The 15,396-nt window shown below is 36.2% G+C and overlaps 1 protein-coding gene across 3 annotated transcripts in view; it reads left to right on the forward strand.

The window, feature by feature from the left end:
* The window catches only part of CENPK (centromere protein K), a 56,620-nt gene that overhangs the window by 3,212 nt on the left and 38,012 nt on the right, over positions 1–15,396 (forward strand). For 2 of the 3 annotated variants that reach the window (XM_025270477.2, XM_006074135.3), the window contains exons 2-4: positions 6,850–7,002; positions 9,339–9,395; positions 14,127–14,199. In XM_025270477.2, coding sequence (XP_025126262.1) covers positions 6,886–7,002; positions 9,339–9,395; positions 14,127–14,199 — 247 coding nt within the window. In that variant the 5' untranslated portion in view covers positions 6,850–6,885. Of the gene's footprint in view, positions 1–6,745; positions 6,788–6,849; positions 7,003–9,338; positions 9,396–14,126; positions 14,200–15,396 lie in introns of those variants that run through there. The other variant, XM_025270475.2, reaches the window with a different exon arrangement.

The raw sequence follows: 15,396 nt of genomic DNA on the forward strand, positions 1-15,396 counted from the left end.
TTTCAGCTTTAGCATCATTCCTTCCAAAGAAATCCCAGAGCTGATCTCCTTCAGAATGGACTGGTTGGATCTCCTTGCAGTCCAAGGGACCCTCAAGAGTCTTCTCCAACACCACAGTTCAAAAGCATCAATTCTTTGGCGCTCAGCCTTCTTCACAGTCCAACTCTCACATCCATACATGACCACAGGAAAAACCATAGCCTTGACTAGGCGAACCTTTGTTGGCAAAGTAATGTCTCTGCTTTTGAATACGCTATCTAGGTTGGTCATAACTTTCCTTCCAAGGAGTAAGTGTCTTTTAATTTCATGGCTGCAGTCACCATCTGTAGTGATTTTGGAGCCCAGAAAAATAAAGTCTGACACTGTTTCCACTGTTTCCCCATCTATTTCCCATGAAGTGATGGGACCGGATGCCATGATCTTCGTTTTCTGAATTTTGAGCTTTAAGCCAACTTTTTTACTCTCCACTTTCACTTTCATCAAGAGGCTTTTTAGTTCCTCTTCACTTTCTGCCATAAGGGTGGTGTCATCTGCATATCTGAGGTTATTGATATTTCTCCCGGCAATCTTGATTCCAGTTTGTGTTTCTTCCAGTCCAGCATTTCTCATGATGTACTCTGCATGTAAGTTAAATAAACAGGGTGACAATATACAGCCTTGACGTACTCCTTTTCCTATTTGGAACCAGTCTGTTCCATGTCCAGTTCTAACTGTTGATTCCTGACCTGCATACAAATATCTCAAGAGGCAGATCAGGTGGTCTGGTATTCCCATCTCTTTCAGAATTTTCCACAGTTTATTCTTGTCAAATAGTCTCCCTAAAACACTTCCTCCAGAAGCCCACTCAGAAGGCATCTATTGGGTTGCCTGTTTCAAACCAGATAAATTGCTTCTTTGCTTTTGCTTTGTCGTAGACCCCAGATGGGCTTTCCTGGTAGCTCAGCAGTAAAGAATCCACCTGTAAAGAAGGAGTCACAGTAGACATGGGTTTGATTCCTGGGTGGGAGAAGATCCCCTGGAGGAGGGCATGGCAGCCCACTCCAGTATTCTTGCCTGGAGAATCCCATGGACAGAGGAGCCTGGCAGACTACAGTCCAAAGGGTTGCAAAGAGTCAGGCACGACTGAGGCAACTTAGCACGCACGCACGCACGCACAGACCTGAAATACAGGGAGGTAACTGCCCATAGGAAATACTTGTTAAAGATTCCCCCCACCCCTAAATTTTAAATTCCCCCTGACTTCCCCGGTGGCTCAGTGGTAAAGAGTTTACCTGCCAATGCAGGAGATGTGGGTTCCATCCCTGGGTGGGGAAGATACCCTGGAGAAGAAAATGGCAACCCATTCCAGTATTCTTGCCTGGGAAATCCCACAGATAGAGGAGCCTGGTGGGCTACAGTCCATGGGGTCGCAAAAGAGTTGGACAGGGCATAGTGACTGAACAACAGCAACAGCAAATTTTAAAGGCTCCCATTATTTGACATGTCCTAACTAGAAATTCTCATTTCATCTCTGCCTTCTGATCTAATCGCACCAGTTTCTTCTGTGTCTCACAAATTTTTCATGTTCGTACTTGGTCTAATCTTGCTTTTAATTCTTTGATAGCAAATCTAACCTTCATCTTTACAGTTTCTCATAATCGTTGTCATTCTAGGGAGCTAGCACTGTGTACTGAGCACTGTACTAAGCCATTTGTTCTTCTCAGTAGATTTCTCTGATCTTCGATATAGTTAATTCTGAAAGCACTTGCAGTCTTTATTGTATAATTTACTACCTTATAGCACTTGCAACTACCTGGAGAAATTTCAGATATTTAGTTGTCCATTTATTTATATTGTCTCTCTTCATTGAAAATGTATGCTGCATGAGGACAGACTTCATCTACACAGTTAGAACCACAGTGTCTGACAAATGGCCCATTTAGATAATGTGTCAGATTAAGATAATGTGTCAGATAAATAAATATAGCTTAGAATTACATGGGTACTTCCTATTAATTTATTTCATGTATATTATTCTTCCAATGATAGTATGAGGTTCTTTAATATTAAGTCTTGGTTTTAGATCTTTTAAGTTTGTATGGCATAGTATCTCTAAATATAACACTACTGTTCTTCAGTAAGTGACTCCAGATTGTAATACTGAGGACTTCAAAATATCTGAGGACTTGTTCTCTTTATAGAAAGGTAGATTTAAGGGTATATGTTGTGGGGAATGATAAATTTAAACCCTTGTGTTAGTCACTCAGTCGTGTCCGACTCTTTGCGACCCGTGGACTGTAGCCCACCAGGCTCCTCGGTCCATGGAATTCCTCAGGCAAGAATACTAGAGTGAATTGCCATTTCCTTCTCCAAAATTTAAATCCTTAAGTATTCTTATTTATTTGTTACATTGAGTTGTACATTGAGTTGTACATTCAGCTAACTTGTTGAATATCTATACATATACATGCACGCAGAATTTTACATTAATTTTTCTCACTGATAATGTATTTTATTGGCTAGTATTCTGCAAGATGGGGAAGGATCAATTTGCACTTAATTTCTAAATTAAGGTATATTTAAAACATATATAATGTTTGATTTTTTGCTTAAAAATTTTTAAAAATTTTTAATGACTGTTTATAGCTTTGTGAACTTAACTATCTTTTGTGTATAGCAAGGAAGATTTTTAGTGTAAACACATTTGGATATGGCATAAATTGTTTAACCAACCTTCTACCAGTTAACATTCATTTTGTTAATGTTCGTAGCCAATACTGATATAATTCTTTATACGCCAGGCACATTTCTAAGAACTTTGCATATATTAACTCAGTTAATTGTCATAACAATCCTATAAAGTAAGTAATACTGTCTTCGTTTTACAGATTAGGAAACTGAGGCATTGGCAATGTAAGTGACTTGCTCAAGGTCATTAGGCTTGTAAATTCTGAACCGAGAATTTAAACCAGGACAGTCTAATTGGACAGTTTCCTCTCATGAGTGTTATTATTGATAATGTTGCAGAAAGCATACCAATGTAGACTTATGCAAATATATCTGTAGGATTATCCTGGGATATCTGTAGGATATCCTGGGAGTAGAATTTCTGATTCAAAAGATAAATACATTTAAAGTTTTAATGGATATTGCTAATTATCCTACAAAGGGATTGATCTTCAGACAATGCATGCCTTTTATTCTACACTCTTGCCAATATTGTTTTTTTTTTAATTAATTTTTCATTATTGCTAGTCTGAATGAAAAAATAATTTTAATTTGCATTTTTATGACATGGGTAAGGATAATGCATTTTTCTATATTTAAAATGTAATTCTTTTTTTTTAAATTCCTCATTTGTTTTCTTTACTCATTTCTATTTGAGTGTTTTTATTGTTTGCCTTCTTATTGCAAAATAAATACCGATACAAAAAACCTCACACAAAATAAATATAAAATTTATAAATTATTATAAGATGAATACCCTTATTACAATGCAGATCAAGAAATGAAATATTGGTAATCATTGCAGAAGTCTCTCCATTTGGCTTATCTCAATCACAGTCTCCCATCTTCTTTTACCTCCTCTTTCTCACTATCCAAAAGTAATTAATATCCTGACTTTTATAGTGGTCATTTTTTTAATTTTTTCTGATTTGTTGTTGCTTTTTTCTATTAATTTGTGAGCATTCATTATTCATTAAGAAATTAGTTCTTGGATGCCAAGTATATTACAAATTTTTTTATTAAGTTTTTGGGTTTTAACTTTTAACTTTTTAATGATATCTTTGTCCATTCAGAATTCTAAAAATTTTATATAGTGATTTTACTTAGTTTTGTCTGGAAAGGCCTTTCCTCATCTAAGAGCTAAAAAAATATTTTTTCCCTGTTCTTTATGGTTTGGATTTTTTGAGGGATGGAGGAGTACTATAAAGATTGAGGCACATATCTGTGCTCATTTTTCCTCACAAAAATTGCACATTTGTTAAAAAGAATGAGGAAAGTGTGTATGGGCCAAAATATATCTGGAAAAAAAAGCAATATATATCATAGCTCCCTGAATGTGTGACTCTGGAAAGGTTTTGTGTTCCACTGTTCAGTTGCCTATCTATGTGCTAATTGAACACTATCATAATTAATATAATTTTTTAAAAATAAGTTTGACAACTGGTAAAACAAGTCTTCCCGTCTTAATCTTTGTGAGGATCTTGACTGTTTTGACCATCTGCACTTCCATATAAATTTTAGAATTAGCTTGTCAGATGCCACAAAAAGAAATGAAAACTTTTGAAATTTTGAAATAATATTGAATAGATCAACTTGGGAAGAATTTTATATCCTTAAAATATTGAGTCCTCCAATCTGTGACATAACTTTACGTATCTTTAAAAACTCTCTATTGATAAATAATAGATTAAACAATATAAAATTTAAGTTCCATATGAATAGAACTATTTTGGGGGGTGGGTTATTCTGGTTTGCATTTGGTATTGTGGGATAGATATTCTCATTGTTTTTTATTACTCTGACCACCTCCTTAAAATTACCCAGCATTGAATTTATGTCATCAGACTCTACCACCAATCATTTTTCCTTGCAGCAGTTATCTAGCAGGATTATGTCATGCGCCTTTATTCCTTGAAGATTTTTAGCTCCTGACTCTGTCACCCTCTCTTATTTTCTGTCATAATTCTTGATGATTTTAATATCCATATAGATGATCTTCCAAATCACCTGGCCTCTCTTTTTCTTGACCTCCTTTCCTCCAGTGATTATATTCTCCACCTTAGCTTAGCTACTCACTCCTCTGGTCATACTAATTTAGACTTTGTCTTTCTTTCATTTTGTCTCTGTTTTTACCTATCCTGCTACACTATAGAGGAAAACACACAAACACGTTCTACTTTCACTTTAAATTCATGCCTACTAACCTCAAGTGGGCTTTAATGTTACCCAGTTATCCTACTATTTCACCCTCTTCCACTCTTTTATATATGTATTTTATATTTTTTTTCCCTTTCTTAAATCTCCACTGTATTTTTCCCATCTTCTTTCATAGCTGATGACCTTAGTTACCACTTCACTAATGAAAGAGAAGCAATCCAGACAGAACTTACATAAGCTTACATATTTATTCATCTTCCTGTATCTTTGCCCCTAATATTCTGCCTACCTTTCCATTAAAATGGATGAACTGCATGTACATCTGTCTTAAGCCAATCCCTCTACTTGAGCATTAGATCTTTTTTTTTTATATTATTATTATTTTATCTATTTATTCTGTACATTAGATCTAGTTATTCTTTTTTCCTCTCCTTTCTCTTCTGCATTAGAATGTTTGCTTCTCTTACTATGTCATATAAAGATGCTATATTGCATCCTACTTTAAAAAAACAAATTATAACTTTCTTGACCTTGTATCTTACTACAGCTGGGACCTTATTTCTTCCCTTTAGAGAAAAAATTCTTAAAAGTGTTTTATATACTGGATATGTTCAATTCTTTGCCTGCTGTCTCTTAAATCTACTTCAGTCAGGCTTTCACTTCCATGATTCTCTTGAAGCTACTTTTATGAAGGTTAACAGTGACCTCCATTTTTGTTATTTACTTCAATGAAATAGTGTGACACATTATTCCAAAACTTATGTAATAGGGGCCGGGCAGGGGCACAACTGTTAGGGTGTGGCCATTAGCACGGTGCTTAGAAGTTGTGCTCCAACACTGGTCAGTCTTTCAGTGGTCTTCACAACAGAAGTGCAGTGAAGTGGATCTTGGGCTTCTCTGCGGCTTCTCTCCAGCTTCTCCAGGCCCTCCGGTTTCAGGCCGGTGGGTGAGCTGAGGGGCCAGAGTACAGGCTAAGGGCTGTGTCCTGTAGAGATCTAGAGCCCTCACCTTGAAGCAGCAGGGAACATCTCCCCTATCCCCGCCTCTGTGATCAAATGACCATGGCAGTATCCATGGGTCACAGTGTGTGGGACCTGGCCCTAATTTGGGTGGCCTGAGGGCAGGCTGGGTCTTGGGCACCTTCTTCCCTCAGTGATAATGGCTGGGCAGAGTCTGGGAACCTGGCCCTGAGGGCCCTACCAGCTGAGAGCTGTCTCTTCAGCCAGGCCCGGGCACTGGCTGGAAGACCCAGGCTGAGTGCTGGATGGCTGCTCCCAGGCAAGGAAAATCGCTCATGTAGAGACCCCCCTTCTCTTAGCCTGGACCTTGAGGGGCCTGGACCTTGGGGGGCAAAAGTTGAACTTTGGGACCTTTCCCTCTCTTGTCAGAACAGGGAATAGCATTTGTTTTGGTGGCGGTTTATAGAGACATCAACCTGTGACCTCACCTCAAGAACAAAGGACCTCTGACCTCATCTTGTTTTCTCTGCCTTACTCTGCTCTAATCACAGTGGCTTCTTTACTGCTTTAGGACACAGCAGTCATGTTACTTCCCCAGGACCTTTGTACTTACAGTTCCCTCTGCCTAGAGCCTCTTCTCCTAACTATCCATGTGTCTTACTTCCTTCTGTCCTTCGTATTTTTGCTAAGTTGTCTCATTGACCTTATATGACCACCTTGTGAAAAATCACGTTGCCCCTGTCTGAGCACTCCCTATGTTTCTTCCTTGTCTTGCTTTTCTTCATAGTTCTTTAAACTGTTTGATATATAACACATATGTATAGTTAATCTTTTATTTTATTTATAGTTTATTTATATTTGTTTTAATCTTTTGAGTTTATATTGTTTTCCTCAAGTGAAATGTGAGCTCCTTGGTTGGAGGAATATTTGCCTGTTTTCTTCACTGTTACATCTTTAGCTTCCAGGTGAGTATCTGGCAGGTAGTGGGTATCAATGAATATTGTTAAATGAACATTTTTTACTTTAGTTTTTCTTAACAAGGTTAACAAAAATCATAAGGCACATGTCATTGAATCAGCAAGATCTAGATCCAGATAGTACTACAGATGTGGAAGATGTTGCCGATGCTGAAGAAGAACTTATTAAAAAATGTGAAGAAATGTGGAAAGATATGGAAGAAGTAAGTATCAAGACATAAAAGTGATATACTAATTAATTACTGTAAGGTTGAATTCCATTTCAGTAATAGACGTAAGAAAGAATTACACTGATTTCTGAAAGCAGTTATGCACGTGTGCAGTTGTGTCCGACTCTCTGTGACCCTATGGACTGTAGTCATATGTGACCCTATGGACCGTAGACATATGTGACCCTATGGACCTGCCAGGCTCCTCTGTCCATGAGATTTTCCAGGCAAGAATACTGGAGTGGGTTGCCATGCCCTCCTCCAGGGGATCTTCATGACCCAGGGATCAAACCTGCATCTCCTGTGTCTTCTGGATTGGCAGGCGGATTCTTTGCTGCTGAGCCACCAGGGAACCCTGAAAGCCATTATATTATATGATAAACACTTAAATATTTTTTAGATTTATAAGCATTCATTTTAGAAATTTTATACTAGGTGAGCTGTAGAAAGAGAAAAAATTATGGCAGTCCCTGTCCTCAAGGAGATTATCATCTAATTCAGGCAATCACAAATTTTAATATGGTAGTTAAGTTTAAAGACTACACTTAAAAGGAGTACTAAGCCTAGCCCGAAGGTATCAAAGATAGCTTTCTTAAAGAGGAAATAATACTGAATTCATTTCAAAAGGATAAATAGGAGTTAGCCTGTGAAAGTGGGAGAGGTATACAAAGTAGAAAGAACAAAATACATAAATGTTGGGAGAATTTAGAGAACTCTTAGTAGAATAGTATGACATTTAAATTAGGAGAAGAAGGATTTGTAGAGTGAGACTGGAGAGGTAATTAGGGGCAAGACGTGAAGGATATTGTTGAATGAATATTATGGGGAACTATTAAAGGATTATAAACATGAAGTGGCATTATGAGATACCTTGTTTGAGGAAATAACTCTGGTAGTTTTGAAGAGGATGGAATGTAGAAAAGTGAGACTACAGAAAGAAAGAATATTCAGGAGGCTCTAGTAGTGGTCCTGTAAGAAGTACTAAAGCCAGATATCATTGCGAATAGAAGAATGGATTTAAGAGATACTAAGAAGATTGGACTAAAAGGGCCTGGAGGTTAATTGTTGTGAAATGGTGATGGGGAATTACAGATAGTTTTAGGAGAAGGCAATGGCACCCCACTCCAGTACTCTTGCCTGGAAAATCTCATGGGCAGAGGAGCCTGGTAGGCTGCAGTCCATAGGGTCGCTAAGAGTCGGACATGATTGAGTGACTTCACTTTCACTTTTCACTTTCATGCATTGGAGAAGGAAATGGCAACCCACTCCAGTGTTCTTGCCTGGAGAATCCCAGGGACGGGGGAGCCTGGTGGGCTGCCGTCTATGGGGTCGCACAGAGTTGGACACGACTGAAGTGACTTAACAGTTAGGTTCCTAGCTTGGGCCATTGAGTGGTTAGTGGTTTTATTTTCCAAGATAGAGAATATAAAGGGTAAGAACACTTTATACTTAATGGGGTTTGAGTGAAAATATGAATTAATTTAGAAAATTTGATTGAATTATATGTACATTTTCTGAGTTAATGAGATAGAATCACTCTGGTGCACTATAGTATGCTGGTAAAAATTTGTTTTACTCAAAATAGTGTAATATATGATACAGGCCATAGACATTTTTTTACATCTTATTCCCAGTAAAATTTTACATTAAGGCAGGTTAATGGTTTTTTTTTTTTTTTCCTTTTAAAAAAATTATTATTTTTTGAACATATATCCTTGGTACTCTGTGATTACTGAAATTTTAAGATACTCTGTGTTGCTTTTGAAATATTTTCAATATAGAATTTTGAATTTAAAAAATAACAAAAAATGTTTATGGAAAAGTATTGCAACTAGAAATAAGCACAATTAACATTTAAGTTGCCCATATTTTTACTTAGATATAATCACTATTAACAATTGTGAATTCTTTTTCAATAGCATAGTAGCAATGTCTCCTGATGATTTTATTTTCATATGATTTTAACTGTCTTCTTACCTTTTTTGTTATCTTTCTGTACTGCTTTCCCCCTTGTTCTATTATTTCCCATTTTTCCATTATCTACTTTCTAATTCACCCTAGCTATTAGTTTTTGTTTTTCTTATGCTCATTTTTTCATTCTGTGTTGAGTCGAGAGTCCACTTGTACTTTTGTTGTGTTCATGTTGGGACCTGTTTGGCTTCCTTCTTGATCCTCTTGCTTAGGAAGTAAGGATTTTAAAGATTGTTCTCATACATAAGATATTTGTATATTGTTTTAGAGGAATATTACATTGGTATTAAAGGATAGAGGAAAGAAATTGTCTATGGTATATAGTGTGTGATTTGTTTTTCTTTTCTTTTTAAATCAAGTGTCAAAACAAATTATCACTTACTGGAACTGAGACACTCACTGATTCAAATGCTCAGGTATGATTCCTTTTGTTCTTCCTAAAAGTAGAATACATTGTGTTTTAGGTACAAAATGTGTTTGTATTTATGCCAAGTAGAACATTTTTGTTACTACCTGTATACTTAATGATTTGGAAAATTTTCTCCTGTTTCTGAATTAAGAGAAATATTCTAAAAACTTTTTGAATTATCTGTTATAAGTAAATTCTTTATTATTTATGTTTTAACAACTACACATGCATTCAGCATGGAGTGAATTGCTCATTGGCTGCTATCGTGATACCTTGTTAAAAATTGGAACAAAGACTGTCCCATGTTGTGTTAGGTGCAGTAGCCACAGTTATTTACTTTCTGTGTGGAATCTTGACTAATTTTACCCTAAGCTTCATAAAAGGATTAAACTATTCATCTGAATAATCAAAGACCTGTGGAATTAGCTTAGAAATATACCAGTGGTTCAGTGCAACAGGTTAAGAATTTAAAGTGTGACAGAGATGACAGCACAATCTTGGGGAAAGGGATGAATTAGTTAATAAATAATAGTGGTACAACTAGATATTCATCTGGAGAAAATAAAATTGGACTTCTGTCTTTTATTGTAGAAACATAAGTTTTAGATGAATTGCTATGAAAACCTAAGAAAAGCTGGAGACTGTGCAGTCTTGGTAGAGACAGAAGAAAATGGCTTGGCTAATAATAGAAATCTAGACATGGTAAAAGAAAATTTAGATGCATTTCACCATATAAAAAGTTAAAAATGTTTTTAAAATAAAAATTCTAAGAACAGAGTTAAATATGCAAATAATTCCAATAAAAGTTCTCCAGAAATACTGGGAGCATGTCAAAAGACATTGGAACCTATTGAAGGCACTCAGCTGTCCATATTTGGTATCATGTGAGCATCAAAAAAAAATAATGGCTTCAGTTGATTATAACAATATGAAAACATTAAAATCTATGAGCATAATACTCCTCAGTGATAAATGAGAATGAGTGAGAAAGAGACAAGAAAAATGCTTATTTGTCACTTTGAAAAGTGCCTATTATAGCAGAGCTTTGAAAACTGGTCATAAAAAATGAAATCATCTTTTGTAAAAGGGTTTGTATCCATCAATAAGTAAATAATGTTCTTTTGTACAGGGTAAAACTGAATATTATATTTGGGAAATCATTGTACAATAATTAAATTATCTGGTTTCCTTGGGAAACGTGATTCTTTTCTTGTAGAAATTGAGACCTTCTGAATCAGAATCACTAGTGATGAAGCCTGTAAGTTTCCTGAATGATTTTCGGGCAATAAGCCAAACATCAGTTTTGAGGGAAGTGCTCAGGTAGTGGTAAATAATCAGTATCCTGAGATAGTCAGTAATAGCATTATCCAAAGAATCCACAAAATGTCTTTTCCTATTGTGTTGGGGGTCTCCAACATTCCTCCCAGGTTTGATGCTGCTGCTAAGTCGCTTCAGTCATGTCCGACTCTGTGTGACCCTATAGACGGCAGCCCACCAGGCTCCCCTGTCCCTGGGATTCCCCAGGCAAGAACACTGGAGTGGGTTGCCATTTCCTTTTCCAATGCATGAAAGTGAAAAGTGAAAGTGATGTCGCTCAGTCGTGTCCGACTCTTAGCGACCCCATGGACTGCAGCCCACTGGGCTCCTCCATCCATGGGATTTTCCAGGCAAGAGTACTGGAGTGGGGTGCCGTTGCCTTCTCCGGCAGATTTGATGGTTCTCTACAGTTATTCAGAGGACTCAATCTATAGTCATCATATTCATCACTGAGATTTATTGCATTGAAATGATACAGAATAAAATTAGCAAAGGGAAAAGAAACATGGGTTGAAGTCTAGAGGAAACCAGGCATGAGCCTTCAGGACCCTTTCCCAGTGGAGTCACCAAAGACATACTTAATTACCCTATTGAGTTGTGACGAGTGTGAAACATTGTCTACCAGGGAAGCTTATTAGAGACTCAGAGTCCAAAGTTTTTTGTGGGAGGTAGTTACATAGGCACCCTTTTGCCTGTCAGTTATCAAAACACCAGACTCTTAGGAGGAAAGCAGGTGTTCAGTATAAATTGTATTTTCTCACAGTTTAGGCACAGAGAGCCACTCTTATCAGATTGGCGGGAACCTACTTAAGATCCAGGTTCCTAGATGCCAGGGGCCAACCTTGCAAGCAGGCTTTTAAGGATAATTTCAAGCTTGCTTAGTTTATTCTTTTCAGCATATCTATTCATTTCAAAAACTTCAATATTAAAGCTCAGTCCATTTTCTAAAGGAAGAAATTAGATATTTAAATGGGAAAATGGTAAGATTTCTCAAATTGTAAAAAAATCACTTTAGAAATACTACTCTTTTCTTTGTTAGAAAGGGTTTAATTTTATAGCAGTGTCAGATGTAATTTGTGTATTTGCCTTAGCTGAGCTTTAAAAGGTAAGAGCTGAGTTTTATCAGTATGCTGCTGCTGCTGCTAAGTCGCTTCAGTCGTGTCCGACTCCGTGCGACCCCATAGATGGGAGCCCACCAGGCTCCCGTGTCCCTGGGATTCTCCAGGCAAGAACACTGGAGTGGGTTGCCATTTCCTTCTCCAATGCGTGAAAGTGAAAAGTGAAAGTGAAGTCGCTCAGTGTGTCCAACTCTTAGCGACCCCATGGACTGCAGCCTGCCAGACTCCTCCATCCATGGGGTTTTCCAGGCAGGAGTACTGGAGTGGGGTGCCATTGCCTTCTTTGTTTATCAGTATGAGGTTAAATTATATTTTTTAATAGGTTAAAAAAATGAGTGTCAGTAATTTTATGTATTTTGATTTAATATGTTCAGGAAAAGTGATATAGAGTCCTTATCATTTTGATAGTTTTGCCTAGTTTAAACTCTACTTTTTAAGAATTTGTTATCCTTTTATAGTGATAATAATAATTAGCGTTTATAAGTGACTTTATAGTTCTCAAAATCTTTTTTACATTCTTGTTTAATTATCTCTAATAAAATTATGTTAAACTCTTCTTTGGCAAAAATTTGTAATACCTGTAGATGCATTTTATATAATTAAGTAAATCTTTCAAAGAGAGTAGGTTTTTCCGTCTGACTATTCAACAGCCAATGTTATGATCCAGAGTAGGGTCTTTAAGCTTCCTGATCTGTATTTTAAAGATTGATTAAACAAGAGTACTTGAGGGACTTAACTGGTGGCGCAGTGATTGGAATCTGCCTGCCAATGCAAGGGCTATGGATTTGATCTGTGGTCTGATCTGTGGGTCCAGAACTAAAATCCCACCTGCTGGAGTGCAGCTAGACCCATGCACTGCAGCTACTGAAGTTAGCGCACTCTATAGCCCGTGCTCTGCAACAAGAGAAGTTCCTGGTCCTGCAACTAGAGAAAGCCCAGGCTCAGCAACAAAGAGCCCATGCACCCCGGCAAAGACAAAGCACTGCCAAAAATAAATACGTAAATTTTAATTATAAAAAAAAGAGTACTTGGTAACTTTTAAATATAGTTATTACAGGAATACTTATTGCTTGCCTTTTAAAAAATATTTATTTACTTATTTTTTATCTTTGTGTTGGGTCTTCTGCTGTGTGAGGGTTTTTCTCTAGTTGTGCAGAGCAGGGGCTGCTCTTTAGTTGTGAAATGTGGGCTTCTTGTTATGGTGGCTTCTCGTGTTGTGGAGCATGGGCTCTAGGCACACAGGCTTCAGTGGCAGTGGCTTGAGAGCTCTAGAGCACAGGCTCAGGAGTTGTGGCACATGGACTTAGTTGTTCTGTGGCATGTGGGATTTTCCTTCACCAGGGTTTAAACCAGCATTTCATACATTGCAAGGCGGAGTCTTAACCACTGGACCACCAGGGAGGCCTCCCTATTGCATTTTTGAAATGTAAGTTTTTGATCTATTTGGCTACCTATAAAAATTATGTAGAAGAGAGAAAAATGTTCTGAAATTTAAGCATGTGTTAGTCACTCAGTTGCATCTGACTCTGCAACCCCATGGACTTTAGTCCACCAGGCTCCTATGTCCATGGTGCTTCCCAGGCAAAAATACTGGAGTGGGTTGCCATTTTCTTCTCCAGAAATTTAAGCATACATACATGTTAATTTTATGGTCTAATCTGGTAACAGATTTATCACGTAGATTTGTAATTTATCAAGATTAAAATGATTGGAATCACCTAATATCAGAAACATTTATTCTAATTTATTTTTGGCTAAAGGGATATACAGTTTACAAACTTTGGTATAGTAAAACTTTTTTTGTGTGTGTATGTGTGATTTGTGGAATAAGTCTCATTTTATAATTATTTTTTATATATGTATTTAAACTATGCTCAGTTAAACTAGTTGCAATTTTTCTAAAAGTACATAGAAAGGGGAAAAAAAAGCATCTTTCAAGCAAATTTGTCCCCCAAAATTGGCAAGAAATAGCATTTTTTTTTTTAAGAATATTACTTCAGAGAATATTTTTTTTTAAAGAATATTACTTAGGTTCTTTTAGGTTGAATAGTGAAATTAGAAATGATCATTTTTAGGACTGTATTGCTGCTATAATGACAATTTATAGTCTATAATTAATGTAATTTAAAGGAAAATTATGTTGGGAGTGATAATTTTTTATAGTTTAGATGGCTGTTACATTAGCCACTTATTTTATGGACTTGTATTAAAGTATTAAGACTGTTTACACATTCATCTATGAATAGATATGAATATTCCATAGGAAATAACTTTGTTTTATTCTCTTCTTTTTTTTAAAATAGCTGTCATTATTAATTATGCAAGTGAAATGTTTGACTGCTGAACTTAGTCAGTGGCAAAAAGAAACTCCTGAAAGTAAGATTCTTATTTTTAGATTTGTATTTTTATAAATTAATGTTGAATTAATTTAATGATCACAAGAAGAATTCAAGATGTATTTAACTTTCTTGAAATTGATCTAAATTCCATTGCTATAAGGAGGTCACCTTATTTTTCTGTTTTTACACACAGAATTTCATACTTCTTTATTATTATAGATGAGGATGTCTGCCTCACGTTAGAATATAGTAATCTTGGTTACAGAGACTTTATTATAGCCATCACTTTATTCTCATAGACACTATTTTATATGCTCAGTAGAAACTGTATTGTTTCCTAGTGAATGAAACTTATATAGTGGAGGAGAGAAATTATTTTAGATACTTGCATTAAAAGCTGCATACATTTTATGTTGCCTTTTGATTTGTCCAACGGTATTTTTGCCTTTAGTTGAGAAACAGAAAATTACTTAAAAATCTGTGGTTATAATACCCAGCTAGGAGATATTTTTCAGTTATTAAAGATTGCATTCTTTTAAGTGGTATGTTTGTCTGTATTCAATCGTCTATATGGATTGTACTCTCTTTTTTTGTTTAGGTCTCCCTTCTGCTTTCTTCTACTTCTGTCTCCTTTCCAACTTTCTTTCTTAGTTTCCTCTCCATTTTCTTCCAGTTATCAGGATTCTTTTTTCTCATTCTCTTCCTAAACAATTTTATCTGCATTCTTGTTTTAAACTGTTAGGTTGATGCAAAAGTAATAGCAGTTTTGCAATGTTGAACTTTGCCATTTAATATTTGAATATAATCTTAAATAAATGTGGTTATATTATACATTGAATGCACATTTCTAGCTTTATGTTTTTTTTGCTAATGACATTACTTGCTGTTTATTTTATATTTATTTTAGACTAGGGAAATGGTGTTAGACAAAAAGGAAATTCGAGTGATTTTTCTTATATGAGTTCAGAATGGTGATGAAGCAGCAGAGATAACTTGCAGCATCAACAATGCATTTTTCTCAGGAACTGCTAATAAACATATAGTGCAGTGGTGGTTCAAGAAGTTTAGCAAAGGAGATGAGAGCCTTGAAGATGAGGAGCACATGGCCGGCCATCAGAAGTTGACAACTAGCTGAAAGGATCATTGAAGCTGATCCTTTTACAACTACACAAGAAGTTGTGGAAGAACTCAGTGTTGGCCATTCTATGGTTGTTCAGTATTTGAAGCAAATTGA

Source organism: Bubalus bubalis, chromosome 19, assembly GCF_019923935.1.
Source record: "Bubalus bubalis isolate 160015118507 breed Murrah chromosome 19, NDDB_SH_1, whole genome shotgun sequence".
In the NCBI taxonomy this organism is placed as follows: Eukaryota; Metazoa; Chordata; class Mammalia; order Artiodactyla; family Bovidae; genus Bubalus; species Bubalus bubalis.